Consider the following 18,439-nt stretch of genomic DNA (forward strand, 5'->3'; position numbering starts at 1 on the left):
AAATCTGAGTGGGGCCAGTTCAGTGACTGACTGGAACCATCAAAGACCTATGTTCCTTTCTTTTTGCATTCTTGATTTTCTGGCTCTTGTCCTTGTATCTGTAATGTTACCACCCAGTGCTGTGTCTTCAACAATCATACCCATGTTCCAGGCAAAAAGAAAAAAAAAAGAGGGGGAAGGGCAGAGGGTAATAGCACATTCCAACGTTTTTCCCTTTATATCAGGAAATCCGACATTGTATAAAGAGTGCTGCCCAGCAAACTTCCAGTTTTATTTCGTTGGCCAGGAGAATGAAGTTGTTGGTGACACTGGGTCATCCAGCCAATAATGTCTGCCATTTCTCCCCTGTAAGGTGGCGAGCTTCTGGTCACTGCTAGTAGATGGAAGTGCAGAGAGCCTTCTATGAGTTGGGCAGAATTTCTTAGTTCTTTTAGATCTTAATCTTTATTATTATTTTTTTAAATAATCTCTACACCCAGCATGGAGCTCAAGCTTACAGCCCCGAGATTAAGAGTCGTAGGTCTTCATCTTTAGAGACTATTATTCCAGTCCTACTTTGATAGAAATGTATAATCCATAGAAAAGCAGTAAGAGAGCAGTGACCTGATTTCCTACCCATGGTCAAGCTCAAGCTTGACTAGTTATATTTAGGTTGGAGCATAGGGCAAGGAGTCAAAGGTGTTTGGGACAATTATGATGCCATTTCAAAGTGGAGAATTTAGTGAAGGCACAACGTGTAGGAGGGAGATGCCCAGAGGGAACAACAACAAAAGAGGTTTTTTTTTTCTTCTTAATGACCTAAATCAGTAGTTTTAAGTTTATATTTTCACATTCCAAGTTACTGAAACAATTTCTCTGGTTGAAGCAGGAAAGGATTTTTTTCCTCTGTTAGTTGCTGTAGGCACAGGGCCTAGAACCTAGATTTACCAGAACCTACCAAAGTATCCAAGACATGAAAAAAACTATTGGCTCTGAGGTATGAAAATAAAGCCAGAAATTTGAGATTAATAAATGTTTGAATAATCCTTGAAGTATAACCCTATGCCAATTTTGCTAATTGTTACATTCACAATTCAAAAAAAATATCATTACATTTGAAAACAGTTATTTGGGGATGTTTTCCCAATTCACAAGAATTTCTCGGTATTCACAAGGATTCCTAAAAAATCAGTCAATATCTATTAAATGAGTAATTCATACCCCAATAATTTTAAATCCATTTTTCCAAATCTCTTTTAAATTTATACAGCAAGAAAGTTTATTTAACATAAGAATCGGGGTAGGGGGATGAGGGAAAGGCAGTAGGATGGGATTATGCACTGCAGTTACAGCCCAGTACTTTTCCTTTTTCCCCTTCCTTCATCAGCAGTCTCTGAGGCTTGCAAAGAAACCCCTGGCCTAAGGAAAAGAGTTTGAAAAATTGCTGCCTGTGAAGTCACTTTGGACTCTGGGTCTCTCCACTTTCTCTTTTTCCTATTAATGTTTTCTGTTAGCTCAACCTTGTTCAAGATTCTTAATATACCTCAACAGCTTCCCAAAAGATAGTGGATATTTAATATGTATGTGTAATCATCTGTTCTGCAAAAACGGAGCCTGATTTAAATGAGCTCATCGAATAGGTCGGTATAAAATACCAGATCAGTTCACTAGAGTGTGTGCGGACCTTGTGCATCCCATTTAAGTGAATGGTTGTGTTCTCTGAGTTGAAGAGACAGCACATAAACCTCCAAAGTTAATATCCTCTAATAAACAATGAATCTGGATGACAACTTTTCAAAGTCTATTACATACTAGTAGCCCTGGTTTTGCACAGTTTGCATATTAAACAGATGCTAGTCAATTCTGGGCAGAAATATAGACGGTATTATATACTTCAATTCATGCCAGAAGAGAAATCTTTTGATAGCACTTATTGTAGCCAAGAACAGAAGCAGCTATACAATCCCCAGCCAGAAACCAGGTGCCAAAATTAATACATTCAGGAGTGAAATGGGTTGCTGTCTTAGCGTAAAGCCCATAAGCTCTAGGAAAAAAGCACATATAAATCCTGAGTAGCTCGGGTTACTAGATTTTGAGGGTTCTAGTTTAGTTCCGGGCTGGCCAGTTAACTTTACAAGAAGAAACGATGTTGAGTGATGGGGGTGTATGTTTCTGCACAGCTGCCCCTCCCACAAGCGTGTGCAGAAGTGCCATGAAGAGCGTAGGGATGGTGTTCAGTAACATAAGCCCTGCACATGACTTGGATATAGCAAGCTTACTTGTCAGATGTGTAGGTGACACACAGCTCGGCAGTTTGCTAATGCATTGGATGACAGAATCAGGATTCAAAAAGATCTCAACAGGGAGAACTGATGAGCTACAATTCAGAAGATTAAATTTAATAGGGATAAATGTAAATTTAAATTCCTGTACTTGGGTTCAAAAAAAAAAATCACATCTGCCCTACTCCCATCCAGCTCATTTTCCACGCTACAGTCTGGGTGATCTTTTTAAAACACAAATCCGATCATGTCACTTCCTTGCTAAAAAGCCCTTAACAGCATCCCATTGCCTTGAGGTTAAAGATAAAACTCATTAATGTGATCTGGGGTTCCTTCACGACTGACCCCTTTCTTTCTACTTCACCTGGTCTCCCACCCATCTCCCTGTCACACTGAGTGCTCCAGCTCCACGGAAGACCTTTGCATTCTGTGGAACCTGTTTGGCAGCTTTCATGTTGCCTCTTTCCAAACATCATCTTCATGTTTCTCTCTACCTCTTCAGGACTCACCCTAAAGCCCCCAGGAAGACCCAATCCATGAATGAGGGTTAGTCTCAACTTTTGAGGTTGCCTAATCATCTTCCTTTAATTCAACAAATATTTACTGAGTGCCTACTATGTACCAGGCACTGTTCTAGACACTGGGGACAAAATGGTGAACAAAACAAAGCCCATGTTCACGTAGAGCTTATGTTCTAGTGGAGAAGATGTCAGGCAGTCATGAGTACTTTGTCGAAAACTAAAGCAGAATGAGGAAGTAGCAACAGAGAGCTAGAGTTGGAAGCCCTGCCTTAGGTAAGGTGGCCAGAAGGACCTCTCTGATGATGTGATGAATATGGAGATGGGAATGAAGGAGAGCAATAACCTATATGGCTATCTGGTAGAATGGCATGACAGTCAGTCAGGGAGAAGAGCATGTCCTGGAGCTCTGAAGGACTTGCTCAGCATGTTTGGGGAACTGCAGAGAGGCCAGAATGGGTGAAGTAGGCTAAGCAAGGGGAGAGCTGTGCAGAATAAGGTTGGGAAAGGCCCCGAGACACCAGCCAAGGCAGGGCTTAAAGGCAATCATAAGTTTTTAGATTTCCTCCTAAATGTGATTGGAAGCTACTGGGAGGCTTCGTGCATGGGACTGTCATCATAAGATTTTTGTTTTGTTTATTATTTTTAAAGTATTCTACTACCTTCTTTGTGGAAAAATAGATTATAGGGAGTAAGTGCAGAATCTCAAAGATCAGTTAGGGGGTTATTAAATCTGTGCAGGTGAAAGTTGAAGGTAGCTTTGATTGGGAAGATGTGCGAATACCTCTCACTCTATTTGTGATTAGTTGCGTAATAGAAACACTTCTGGTTCCAGGCATAGACTATCTTGTTCGCTTCCACAGTCCCAGTGCCTAGCCTTATGTCTGGCACACCATTGTCTCTCCCTAGACCTTTGTTGGACAAAGACCTGGCTTAACAGCAGTTAACAGAAAAAGCACTTCAGGATCTTAATTGACAGTAAGATCATGTTAGCTGCCAGAAAAGTTAACTCCTGTCTTAAGTTGCATTAAAAAGCTGGGGTTGAGGAGTGTGAGGTGAGAAAGGGAGATATGAATCCCAGGGCACTCCATGCTGCTTCTCCTATTTCAAGATGTGGCTTGATCCTACACCATTTTTCTTCCCTCTATCTTCTCTTCAGTTATGGCATCCCTCAGTCACAAGACCACACACCTGATTCTGTGCTCCTTTCTGTTGCTTCATTCCTATGTCCAAGCAATAAATTCTCTATGATGTCCCTTAGATTTGTCTTTTTTTTTTTTTTACCCTTCCCACTGTTCTGACATCATCGGAACAATAGTCTATACCTCTCCTTGGTAACAATTTCCAGGTGTATGAGGCTGAAAACAACTTAGGACTAACCTGTCTTCTGACAGTATCAACAACCATTTTTGAGAGACATCAGGTACTCTTTTGTGTAGTTTGTTATGAAATTCCACCTTAGCAGGTGTGGTGACTAGTGAAATATATACTACTTGGTGGTAAAACCGTTAGCAAAATCTTACCTCTAAGACTCACATAATAGAAGGAATTTGTGCTTTGAAATCAGGAAATCTTCAAATTCCAGCTGCCCCACTTGCTAACTTTATGACATAATCCTACTCAGCCTCAGTTCCCTCCTCTGTAAAGTGGAGATAATAATGCCCAACTCACAGAGAATTTGTAAGGATTAATAAGATAACGTGTGTTAAAATGCTTAGCATGATTTTTGACACATGTAAGTTGGTAATAAGTTTTGGTTCTTTCCTCCTTATCCCTGTTAAGGATAGAATCACTTTGTGGAAATGTACATTTATAACTAGTGAAATTATAGGTGTGATGTTTTGCTGGTTAATAGTGGATAATCATGTTTATTATGTTACTCATAGGGTAGCCTCTGCCCCCTTTTTTCTGTGATTTAATCAGCCCCAATTTCTTGATGGTAATAGAAATATCTATCAAGGGTGTAAGAAAAATGAGCATTTTTGTAGTCTGAGTAATAGAAATAATCTATCCCTGGTAGATCCCAAGAAATCACAGAGAACTTTCTTTAAAGGGAACTCACACATGTAGTCTTTTCCCTGTCATAGAGTTTTTTTTAAAAAGATTGCATACAACTGATCTTTGAGAACCTTTTTAATCTGTAATGGCTTATTATGTAAAGATGAATAAAATACTATCTTTCCCTTCATTGAAGTCACCTACAAATCAACATGATACAGAGTAGAAAGTGGTACATTTGCTTGGAGGAAAAGCCAAAGTATCTTCTGGGGGAGACAGAGATGGAGAAAATATTCTACAAAGAGGAGGTTAACCTGGAGAGCTGGGCCCAGGAGAAGTGTGTTTATACACGTGATGAATTTCCAACAGGGGTAAAGACAGATGGGAAGAAAGTAGGAATCACTGTATATGACTTCAGTAAAATGTGCATAGAGGAAAAGATAAAGAGAAAGGTAAAGGGTTCAAGCCTTGAATACAGGGCTAAGGAGACTAAATTACTTTCTCGGTAGTTGAATTTAGTGAAAGCTTTGAGGTAGGATAGAAAAATAATGAAGGTGATACTTAGAACAGGTCAAACTGGATGTGGCAAATCAGTATAGTAGACTTGGGGAGATGGAGGTAGGTCAAGAGCAAATTTGAGGCAATGGCCAAAGTTCAGCTATGGAATGGAAAAAGCCTGGGATCCAGTTGTAAGGACTCTTGGAAGGAAGACTTGTGACAGTTGCTCATGATGATAGCATGTGCGCTGGACAGGGGAATAGTCCTGAGTTTAGATGTGGTTTCCTTTCAGTCCACAGCTGCATTCTCTCTTTGGTCGTATATGCCAAAAATTTTTTAATTCGTATTTTCAACATTGATCACATGATATCCCCTTGCGGGAGAAAGTAAGAGTAATGAGACATCCAAGGAATATTGCTGTCAGTCGCTGATCACATTCTCACTTTGGTGTTCTCCCTGTTGTATTTTGGATGACAGTTAATCAAGTTGTCCTAGGGCCATTGTTTCTGTGATTTAGGAAACTGGTTTCAAAAAAAGGACAAAGATGTTTCCATTTTTTTTTAAATATTGGAACTATTTTGCTACTGGTTCCAGAGAAATTAAGCAATACGATAGCATGGAACTTGTTATAAGATTCATGTCTTATTTTAAATACATGCATGGAGGAGATGGAGCTTAGAGTCCAGAGAAAGCAAAGTGGTTATAGTGTGCTGAGTACCAGAGAAGAGAGATCTGCACAGGGAATGAACTCCAGGTATAGTTAGAGCTTCTGTCTTGAGTATTACACAGAGTACTGATCAGATCATTCAGGTGAGGAAATTACCAAGGCTGGGAAGGTAACTCCCCCCAAATATCCAGGAAACAGTACCCAGTGCTCATACAGGACCAAGAAAAGTACCTGTTTCCGCCAATAGGATTGAAAAAAAATCTTAAAATCTATAGGACATCGGATAGGGTATGCATAAGGGCATTGCCTCTGTAGTATAGCATTATCAGCCTAGAGTGAAGGGTACTCTGATCCTACCTAGAAAAATGTTAAAAGCAAATCCCAAAAGGATCAACTCTTTCCAGGTAATTCAACTATATTCCAAAAATATAAAAATATGTAAAGGAATATAAAAATAGCAAGAACCCAACATCAAGATAAATTTTACATATCTAGTATCCAATAAAAGATTATCATGTATGCAAAGAACTATCGAAATATGACACATAGTGAAAAAAATCATTAAGACCAGAACTGATGCAGATGTTAGAATTTGCAGACAAGCACATTTAAAAATTATTTTGACTGTGTTCTATACACTCAAAAACCTGAGGGAGAATTGAACATGTTAAGTAGAGACATGGAAAGTATTTTTTTAAATTACCTGGAAATGAAAACTTTAATGTGTGAGATAAAAATACACTGGATGGAATCAATAGCAGATTCGATATTGCAGAAAACAAGATAAGTAAATGTGAAGGCATAGTGATAGAACTACACAAGCTAAAAGAGAAAAAAGACACACAGAAATGAACAATGAACTGTGAACTGACAGACAACTTCAAGATGGCCTAAGGAGCATACAATTGGAGACCCCAAATTAGAGAAAAATATATGAGTAAATAATAGCCAAACTTTCCCCCAGTTTAATGAAAGCTAGAAATGCAAATCCAAGAATCTCACTGCATTCCTAAGCACAAAAAAATAAGTCTCAAACATTTTGAAAGGACTCGAGTCATACAACATATAATCTGTCACTGTAGTGGAATTAAAATTCAAAAACAGAACTCTGGAAAATCTACAAATATTTGGAAATAACATTTGTCAGTAACACATAGAACAAGAAAGAAAGTAAGAGAAAAAATTAGAAAGTATTTGAACTGAATGAAAATGAAAACACTGTATCAAAATCTGTGAAACAAAAACGTTGTGGGATGCCACTAAGGAGATTTATAAAGCTGAACAATATTAGAGCAAGGAGAAAGGTCTCAAATCAATGATCTCAGCTTTTACTTAAGAAAATAGAAAAAGATGAGTAAATTCAACCCAAATTAAGCCTAAGAAAGGAAATCATAAAAGAGTAGAAATTAATGAACTGGAAAAAAAATTTTTGAGAAAATCAGTGAAACCAAAATTTAGGTTTTAAAGGTCAACAAAAATGCCTCGTTAACAAGAATGATAAGGATAAAATAAGACATGTGAACATTATCAGGACTGAGAGGGGATATCACTATGGATTCTGCAGATAATAAAAGAATATTACGGCACTATTATGAACAGCAAATTTGACAACTAAGATGAAATGGACAAATCACTTGAGGGAGATAAACTATCAAACTCACTAGAAGAAATAGTTTAAATAGCCCTATAGCTATTAAAGAAATTGAACAACAGGTAAATACTTTCCCACAAAGAAAACTTTAGGTCCAGATGACTTTACTGGTGCATTTTACTAAACAATGGTAGGAGGAGATAATATGAATTCTATAGAAACACTTCCAAATAAAGAGAGAGTACTTCCCCAACTCAGTCTATGAAGCTGGCATTACTGTAATACAAAAACCAGAAAAGAGCATTAGAATACAAACAACAACAACAAAAAAAAACCCTTTACCTTGATATCCTTCATGAATTGGTACAAAACTATGTTATAAAATCGAGCAACTTGAACCCAACAATATATAAAAAAGAGCAGGATCAAGTGGAATTTATTTCAGGAATGCAGGTTTGGCCTACCATGTGAAATAAATCAATACAAGTCACATATTAAGAGATTAAAACACAAACATGATCACATCAGTAGATACAGAAAAAGTATTTGATAGAATGAAAGATAAAAAATTAAAGAATGTTATTTGGGAACAAACTTGTGGTACAGTTATGAAGAAAGGAGAAAAATGATAAAACGCAAAATTTAGGATTGTGCTTACCTTTGAGTAAGGAGGAAAGGGAAGAAGATTGACGTGAGCTCCCATGGATTTCAAAGGTAAAATAATATTCTTAAACCTAGAAGCTGAAACACAGTGTCTGTTTTTTGTTGTCCTTTATATTTTATGCATATATTATAGACAGTTTAATGCAATGTTTAATAAAAGCAACTTTATTTTTTTTTTAATTTTTTTTTCAACGTTTATTTATTTTTGGGACAGAGAGAGACAGAGCATGAACAGGGGAGGGGCAGAGAGAGAGGGAGACACAGAATCGGAAACAGGCTCCAGGCTCTGAGCCATCAGCCCAGAGCCCGACGCGGGGCCCGAACTCACGGACTGCGAGATCGTGACCTGGCTGAAGTCGGATGCTTAACCGACTGCGCCACCCAGGCGCCCCTAATAAAAGCAACTTTAAATGCTAGTGGGGTTTTTGCTTCTGAAACTGTCATGTAACAGACCTCTATTTACTCTGCTGCTTTGGAAACTCATCACATTCTGTGTATTGAAAAGAGTATCCTCTATACCAAGTATTCCAGGGTTTTTTGGAAATGTAATATTTCCTGTAAACAGAATGAACTGCTCTTTTAAGTGTCATTACCATGTGAAAGAGCCGCAGTGAGATTAGTGCCGGGAAACCAAAAACTAAATACAGAAGCACTAAAACCCCAGTGGTCAATTACATAGAGCTCGTTTATTAGAGAAGGACAATGAGGTATGCCTAGTCTATCAATTATATTTTTTTTCCCACACTTCACCACTTAAAATATAAGTGAATTTGTATTTGTTCCAAACAGTTTTACCATGTTTTGGGTTTTATCTAGACCAGTCCAAGAATTTGACTCCAGTCACCTTTTCCTACCCTTTGCTTGCCAGGAACATGTCTGCAAATTGCACCACAGGAATTTTACTAGGTTTATACATGTGTGTGTTTCAACATTCATTTAACCATATATACACCACAATTAAACATATGTCCCAACCATTAGTCTAGAGCCCTGGGATAAAGGGGCCTATTCAAATTGCTGCTTCCTTTACTCTTACATATGCTGCATCCATTCACTCAGCAAGCATTAGTGAGTAAAAGTGCTAAACGTGATTCTAAGCTAACAAGGAAAAACAAGCCATATACCTCCCTTAAGGTGCTCATACTTTAGAGGACAATGGACCCATACATTTCTCAATTATTTGAAATAATTGAGAAATTTATAACTTTTGGTCCCTAACCTCAGCCTGGAGGCCTAAGAAGATGACTTGGAGCAGGTGACATTTAAGTGGAATTTAAAGGATGTTTGCAGAGCAGGAGAATGAATGAATTTTCATTATGATTCGGAAGGAATTTTATGTGCTATTTGTACATTGTATAGATGTATGAAGTTGCACCGCCTGTTCAGATACATACTTCTTCTGTGCCAGAGTTCAGAGAACCTAGCAAAAGCAGTGGGGTGTGAAAGAAAATCAGAACCCATTTGTGACCAACTGCTCCTGCTAGATTTTATGATAAGTTTTTGCCATCCTCTAAGTGGCCCCATACTGAAGGTAGGGAGCATTATCTGCATTTTACAAATGAGTTCAGTAAGCTTGAAAAGACTAAGTAATTAGTCCATAGCCATGCATGTAAGTAGTGTCTCAATCCAGGTCCCTTTGACATCAAAGCTTCAGCTTCTCAACTCTTTTCATGCTACTCCCTAGCCATCACTAGTAAAGATGCCCCCGATGCTAAAAGTTGTCAAACAGACCAATTGGTTTGAATATTCAGCCGCCTGAAACCTTTATTTACTTTTCTGAATCTTCATGTCTGTCTAACCTTCTACCATATTCCTAAAGCTTATCCTTCCTTTATTATACTAGTTACTTCATTGTACCATATCAATGTATTATTTATTTGCATCTTCTCATTAGACCCCAGCATTGAGTATCTGACTGTTTTTGGAAAAGACAGGGTTTATTGAATGCATTCAAAACAAATGAATTAGCAAATTTATGAAGGAATGATTTGATTTTTCCAATGTTCTTTTTTTTTTTTTTTCAACGTTTATTTATTTTTGGGACAGAGAGACAGAGCATGAACGGGGGAGGGGCAGAGAGAGAGGGAGACACAGAATCGGAAACAGGCTCCAGGCTCTGAGCCATCAGCCCAGAGCCTGACGCGGGGCTCGAACTCCCGGACCGCGAGATCATGACCTGAGCTGAAGTCGGACGCTTAACCGACTGTGCCACCCAGGCGCCCCAGTGATTTTTCCAATGTTCTTGATGAGATCACGACAAGAGTGTAAGAACATATGAAAAGTGTTGGACTTTTCCTAACCTTCGACTTAAGATCTTCTAAGATTCGTGGAGGAAGAAAGGGAATTCTAAAGAGATCACTGAAAAGTTGTGAAGATATGAAAAATTGGATAACTGAGGGAGGGGGTCCCTCATTTTTATCCTGAGGCACAGTGGCTGGGGCTACCCTATAGTATTAGAAGAACACTTCAGCTGTTGAGTTCAAATTAGCATATTGTCAGAGAGCACATCCAGAGATGAACATGGTGCTTTAGAGGAGACTTGCCCAAGAGAGATGGGGAGATAAACATTTGTATCATCATCTTGTGCTAATTCCCTAACCCTCTTTTCAGCAAAAGCCTTGTTTCATTTGTTTGCTTTGTAGTTTTTATTTGTTTCAAGAAGTGGAAGAATTTTTTCAACACTTAAGAATTCATAGTACTGAAAACTCAGAAGAAAGTCTCCCCAAGGAGAAGCATTATATGCCAAATAGCCATTGACATAAGAAAACACAATAAATTAATGCAGTAATAGTTTATGGTTACTAAGAAGAGAACTTAATTTACAACTTGAAATAGGTTTGTATTTCTCAGAAATTCTGGAAATCAATCAGTGGCACAGAAATTGATCTGTTAAAGAGAAGAAAATTGATACTTAATATTGGCAACCACATCATTTTTTTTTAAGTTTTGAAGGAATAGGTCTTGGAAACAAGTTTATTAACCATCAAGGAATTACTTGGTATTTAGTTTCCTAGCAAACTACCCAAAGAGAAGTATTTATGGCCTCATTAGAAGATAGATTTTTATTGCACCAAACATCACCTTCAAAACTGCAATCTCTACTATGTCAACGATATGGAAGTAAAAATTAAATGAAACAGAGTTCTGTGCATGAAAGACATGCACTGAATCATATTTTAGAGTGCTGCTTTGCATCAAAGTATCTCAGTATGAAGTAGTGGGAATCTGAACACATTTGCATCTTCCCATTCATGACATAGTGTTGGCATTCTCAAAAAGAGTAACTGTAGCTGATGGCAGTTTTTATCTGAAGAGATTTGTGCATGTTAGCAATACACTGTCTTCTGTCAGCATAAGTAGAGCATATGGGGCCCATTAACTCACCAAATCTGCCACTGTTCTGCAAATTTTTATTAAGCAAGTGCAGTCCCTAATAGTCACTTATGTTATAGAATGTGTATCAAATGCTATCAATAAGCAAGGGGATTGTTTTCCCCCAGTGAGAATGCATTTGAAGTGTATGAGAAGGCTTGACAAAAGAATAAAATATTTTAAGTGATCACCGTATTAACATAAATGTATCCTACTGGGAAGCCAATGTATGTATTATAAGCACTTTAATGTTTGTCTCTAATAAGCTCTCAGGGTGCCATCTTTTTCACAGATTTTTCTCCCCATATTTTTTTGGTTTATGATTTCTCTCAATTCTAACAATGATCCTGGTGGAGTCAAAAGACTCTGTGTGTTTATCCACAGTTTGTAAAAAGGTGCCATTAAATGTTGAGCAGTTCTAACTAGCTTCAGAGGGCTACAACCAAGATAACTAGAAACATGGGCCATCAGGTTGCTGTGTTTCTCAAGTAAGTCTTCCTGAACCCGAGGATGCACCAGGGAATTAACCAACATCCAAACCAAAGAGTGTCCTGCTTATGAAGCACTTTACAAGAATTAAATCAGTGTCCGTCAGTCTTGAGTTGAAGGCCAGGAAGCATGAGCTCAGTATAGAAATCCCATTATCTAAATAAATTCAGGGAAAAAAAGAGCAAGTCACAGTGTTCTCTAAGTATTTAATAACAGTTACAATAAGAATGGCCATGAATTTCATCTTCAGAAGGTCCCAGCATTTCACTGATGTCGCTTTGATTACTGTAATATCCCTTTAAGTAATCAAGAGCAAGTAGTACCTGTCCTTGGGTAAAACTGAAGGATGAAAAAGGGAATACAATAGGTTCTGGAAACTAAAAAGAAGGAATGAACAAACCAAAGAAAGAAAAAAATCCATCATCAGAACCAGAACAAGAAACTGTGACTCTTGATCCATCAACACTCTCTCACTTGGTGCTTTTGGTGCCTCACCATTTCGGAATGGAAGACCTTTACCACACCCAGCCCACTCATTTTTCAACCTCTTGTAAATAAGGTTGCGTCTGAATATGACACACCTGTCATATTCATACTGCTACCATTCCAATTGCTGTGCTATCCAAATATTATGCAGTGAAATGACTAGACTTAAGCTCCAGCCCCCCAGAGATAACTTTATAGTAGTTCTAAGGTAACGTGAGTTATAAAGGAAGTTGAGTATTAATTATAACACTTGTCATTTAAAAAAAAAAGTAGTGGTAGTGTGTGTAATTTTACCTCATTTTCTCATTTGCTACTATTATTTAAATCACTTCCCAGCACTAAGCGTGTGCATAGAAGATGATTGTTCCCAATTTAACCTTTTAAATAAAGTGTATTCTATTAATTAAGTCATTACAGTCCCCTCTCTTTTCTATTATGTTTATTCATTTATCTTCTATCCTAAAGATAGACATCTGTGTCACTGAATATTTTGGAGAAAGACCCCTAATTTTTATGCCTATCACCCATTTGGATTTTCTATACTGTTTTTTGAAATAGTGTTCTAAAGAATTTCAAATTGTCAATTAAAATAATGATAAGTATTCCCACTAAGAATAATAGAGTGTGCAGTCAAAAAGTAAGGAAGTACCATGTTTAACCTAATATGGCTGAGGAATGTGCAATACTTAAGTTGGCTTAGATTTAATGGGATAACTTATGTCTATCAAAATAAGACAAAAGCAAAATAACAAAATCCTATCTTTGTATGAATCCCTTTTTCAGAGTAACTCTACATAATAAGGCTATATTGTCTGAGTGCTATATTTCCTTTGCCTTTTTTTACACTACACGATGAACTAGAGACAGGTAAACTGAGAGATAAGACCTGCTGTAGACGTGGGATCATCCATGGAGATAACGCTTCGAAGTGCCTGCCTGAAGGCATAGTATTCTCTCAAATATTTTCACCTCTAGTCCTTTATAATCCCAGGTACATGAAATCCTAAATACCACCATCAAATTCACAACTGCTACCACTCTCACAATTTTCACGTATCAAAAGTTTTCATTTATTGAGAAATAAGTACCTTCAACTGTGCTAGGTGTTTTTGTGCATTTTCTTTTTCATTTAGTCCCACAACTCCTTGTGTAGTGTTTTTATCTAATTTTTTCACACAAGGATAGTAAGGTTGAAAAGAACTTGGTAACTTGCCTGGTAAAGCTGAAATACAACCCACATCTATCTCATTATTAGCTATCATGTTAGACTGCCTTTCTATTTAGGTCCCTGTTAATAATGCTGATGGTAGTCTACATTTATTAAGCACTTACTATATGATCTTCTAAGTACCTTGCATAAATTTACACATACAATCTTCACTTTAAGACTTTGGAGGAAACAGTATTATTTTCATTTTAAATGGTTTTTTTTTTTAACATTTATTCATTTTTGAGAGACAGAGCATGAGCAGGGGAGGGGCAGAGAGAGAGGGAGACACAGAATCCAAAGCCGTCTACAGGCTCTTAGCTGTCAGCACAGCCCAACATGGGGCTGGAACTCATGAACCGTGGTATCATGACCTAAGCTGAAGTCATATGCTTAACTGACTGAGCCACCCAGATGCCCCAATATTATCTTCATTTCATATATGATGAGATTGAGGCTCGGGGAGTTATAACAAATTGCATTTGACTAGCAAGTTTCCAAGTCTGGATTTTAACTCTGATGGTATCTCATTTGTGAAATGGGGATGAATATGTTAGCTTGAACCCATTAGAACTTCAAATTTCCAAACATGTTAAAGAAAATTACAGCTAACACTTGTTGATATTTCTCACCACAGAAAGACTTCTATTAATAACGTATATTCAAATATAAAGGATACTAGTTTCCTAACATATAAGTGTTTATAAAATGTTTTCTTACATTCATGCTACTCATATTCAAAGAATATAACAAACTCTTCTGTGACTTATCACAAATATAGTAAAATGGCTAAGAGTGCAGTATTTTAGTTCTAGATCTTTCATTTGTGAAGTATGCCTCAGTTTCTTTATCTGTAAAGTACAATAATAAAGGATAATAATAATACCTGTCTTTACAGGTCGCTGTTGGGGTTGAATGAGTTATTAGCTATAAAGTGCATAGGACAGAAGCTACATATTACAAGTGCTCAATTAGTATTAGCCACTAGTAGTATTGTTTTTTAATTATGGTCATTTTCCAATATTTTTATACTGTAGATTCCACTGCAAGTTTTTTTTTTAACCTGAGAAAGCTAGAATTTGGCACACAATTGGAACCTGAGGAATATGGACGGACATCTCTAACTAGAAATACAAAGAAAAGTCTCAAAGATTTTTAAGAAGTTAATACTAGGAAAATTGCAGACATGTAGTGTTGTTATCTAAAAAATAAAGTCATAGCTTAGATAAGGAGAGCTAGGTGGGAGCAGGAAGATCTACATATGTGACTGGGTTGGTGAAGTATGACTTCATGGTGTAGGCAAAGGGAGGAGACATGCACTCCTCTGACACCAGTCTAGTGTTAGGAAAAACGTTGTCAGCAAAGTTCAGTTCACCTTGCTCAGTCCTTGAACACCAGATTTTTATAGACTAACTTGGTCAATGGCACGTAGAAAATAATGAACAACTGTTGCTGAATATTGAAGTGATAACCCATGCAGACGTGCTTAAGGATTAAGACGTTGGCATCTATGTTTTTTAGGGATACTAGGTAATAGCTTTCATATAATGTCATTGTCTGGTGCTAGTCTCAACATCAAACCAGCCTCGTAGAATGAGTTGAGAAATATCCCCTCCTCTGAATTTTCTGAAAGAATTTCTATAGAATTAGTGTGACTTCTTCCTTAAGTGTTTGGTAGAATTCATCAGTGAAACCATCTGGGTCTAGAGTTTTTTATATGGGAATGTTCCAGCTACAAATTCATTAAAAACAAACAGAAAAACTATAGGGTCTTTCAGCTTATATATTTCTTCCTACATAAGCTTTGGTAATTTGTGTCTTTCAAAAATGTATGCATTTCACCAGAGCTATGTTATCTGGGGTTAATTGTTTTTTCACTACTGAAACAAGGCTTTTCTTCATATTCTAACTGATGGCCCTCAATTATGAAGCTTTTTACTCTGGCTATTGGGAATAGATACTATTCCCAGCTCTGTGTGAACTTGCGACACTTTTCCTGTTATACTTTTGGGTGGTTCTTTTCCGGGTCGTGGGTAGTTTCCTCACATGTGTGTAATCATCAGTATTCAACTGGAGACGTGAGGCGATTCTCTGCAGATCTCAGAAAGAGTTCTGTATACTCTCCAGTTCTCTGCCAGCAAACTACACCTACCTTAGCTTCCCTGGACATCCAGCTCGAAGTCCTTAGACTGGGTGCTCACTGAGCTCCGCTGTGTTTCCCTCCCTATACCACAGCCTGGAAACTTTCTCCAGAAGATAAGCTAGAACAAGTGTAGATTCACCTCACTTGTTTTCTGTCCCTGCTGCCTAACATCTAAAATCTTAATTGCCATTGTTTCATGTTTTATGTATTTAATTTTTTTTTCAAGAGGGGTTGTAAATCTGTTTCCTTTTACTCCATTTTGACCAGATATAGAAGTCCAGTCCTGGAGTATTGTGTGTGTGTGTGTGTGTGTGTGTGTGTGTGTGTGTGTATAGGTATTACACTCAAAGAATTTTATTATATATTATACATCTCTAGGCCCTTGAGTTTAATTTCTCCTTGTGCAGGCATGAAAACCATAGCCCAGTTAAAAGAGCTGAGAGTACTGAAAATTAAAAGGAAGTGAAATTATATTCATAAATGATCTAATGTGTATATATATTTCTTCATAGCTGCCTTTGAAATATCTATCAGTAGAAATGAGCTGCCCCAGGTAGTCTGGGGAACACTTTTTTTCCTCAAAATTTTTCCAGTAAAGGACTTAACTTATGAATCTATATCAATTTATTGCTCAAAAAATGGCTGATTTACAAGCAGTCCTGATCCTTGTCTCTTTTATTTCTTCTCAGTGCCAGATGAAAGCAAAGTCCACTCATTGGCTGATCACAAATCGGGTAAGAAACTCCTCATAGCTGACTTTACATCCTCCTTCCTGGAAATTGCTGGCTGCGTTTGAGTAGCAGTTGGAACTTATTTCCATCCACTCGTCACTGAAAGGCTTGCTAATTAATACATGAGATGTCTCCGACTTCCACAAAGATGAATTATTGCCTGGCTGTGTGTGTAGTGGCATAACGTATGCTGACTCAAAATGTTTGAGAGGAAAGAATAAAGGTTTCCAAAAACTAATAATTTTAAAACCCAAACTCTTAAACCTGTTAGCCAGCTGAACACTTAAAACAACAAATTGTAAGGAAAATCCAAGGAAGTTTGAAACTCTTTCCTGTGATGAGTTGCACGTTACAAAGAGCTCCAGAATAAGAAAAGTGTCATCATTTCTCTGCCCTCAAAAAGGAATAATATTTTTGCTTGTCATCAAAGGGGATCACACCCCAGATGGCTATCTTACCTTTCTTTTGACTGAGGAATGAATGAACCTTCCTTAGAGGTTCTACAGGAAGTCCACAGGGATCCCTAAGGGTCTTCTGGATCTTTCTCTGTTATGTATGTGATACCTTCATGGCAAAAATCCAAACTTTCCCTTCATTAGCAAGTGGCCTGCTTCTGTCTCTATGCCCTTCATCCTTGCTTTTTCACGTTAGTTGAAAACACTTAAAGCTACTAAGCTAGCAAATACTACAGTGAGATCCCTTTCCTCTACGGGTGCATTATCTGGGAGAAAGTGTCCATTTTACTCTTAGGCTTGCCACTTCAAATAACAGAAGGGTTACAATTTGTTGACATGCCCCCCCCAACCCTGTTTCTGAAACAAAGAAGTCTTTCCTGTCACAGAGTGTCTCCTGCATTTATGTGCTAATTATGTTTCCAGCAGTAAGTGGCCTTGATGCTTCATTACTTCTATCATGTTCCAGGGCAAGATTATGATTTTTTGTTTCTTTTCCTCTTTCTCCATATTCTCTTGTGATAACAGCAGGGAAGGGCTGGTTCACAACTCTTAGATTGTTTTCTTTTCTGCTCCTCCTAATAAAGAGCCTAAGAGGTTAGATCACTGTGAAAGAAAAGATTTTTGTGGAAGTGATAAACTGCAACATGCTGCTTTTCCCCATCATCCTTGCCCATTAAATCCTCGACTACTACAAGTGTTTTTAGGAGCCTGAAAACGAAGTTCTCATGACCAAGGAACCCCAAGGATGGCCTGTATTACTTTCACCTTAAATGCATCCTAAATGGTACTGCTGTAGTGAGCTTTGTTACACATATTAACCCTTGAAGATTAAAGCCTTTTTATGTACTGGGGTAGGCTTCAAGGTAAAAAAAAAAAAAAAAAAAAGAATCAATTTTTAAGACTTTATCAGTTTGGTTTTTGAAAATGAGCAAATAAACTTCCTGGCTTTTTTCCAGAAAATCAAATCTTACTCTGATCTTACTTAATTTCCTAAAAAATTCCTGTTAGCCAGTAACTAAAAGTCACTGCCACTCTTTTTAAATGAGAACATCTTAGTAATTCAGTATTTTAGTAAATTGAATTTAATAAATTGCAATGTAGTAAATTGCTACAGTATTTTAGTAAATGGAATATGTCTTTGTATAGTATGATATAAAACATATTAATAAAGAATTACCCTAAGTTCAAAACTTGAAATAACTTCCAAATTAAAAAAGAAATGACAAAAGTGGCATAATTTAAAATCTGTCAGGTAGGTTAATTGTAAGCTCCACATGGCAGCTTTACTCCAGCTGGTTGATAAAAATAGTACCAACAGTCTTTAGACCGTGTGAACCATGATGCTTAAATACATTGGGTG

The 18,439-nt window shown here is 37.4% G+C and overlaps 1 protein-coding gene across 1 annotated transcript in view; it reads left to right on the top strand.

Annotated features, from left to right (window-relative positions):
- PARD3B (par-3 family cell polarity regulator beta) overlaps window positions 1-18,439 on the top strand; it is a 1,026,938-nt gene that overhangs the window by 654,585 nt on the left and 353,914 nt on the right. The window contains exon 27 of the mRNA XM_040474679.1: window positions 16,583-16,627. Within this exon, the coding sequence (XP_040330613.1) occupies window positions 16,583-16,627 (45 nt within the window). The remainder of the gene's footprint in view (window positions 1-16,582; window positions 16,628-18,439) is intronic.

This window comes from Herpailurus yagouaroundi, unplaced genomic scaffold (genome assembly GCF_014898765.1).
Source record: "Herpailurus yagouaroundi ecotype Mexico unplaced genomic scaffold, PumYag 140, whole genome shotgun sequence".
In the NCBI taxonomy this organism is placed as follows: domain Eukaryota; kingdom Metazoa; phylum Chordata; class Mammalia; order Carnivora; family Felidae; genus Herpailurus; species Herpailurus yagouaroundi.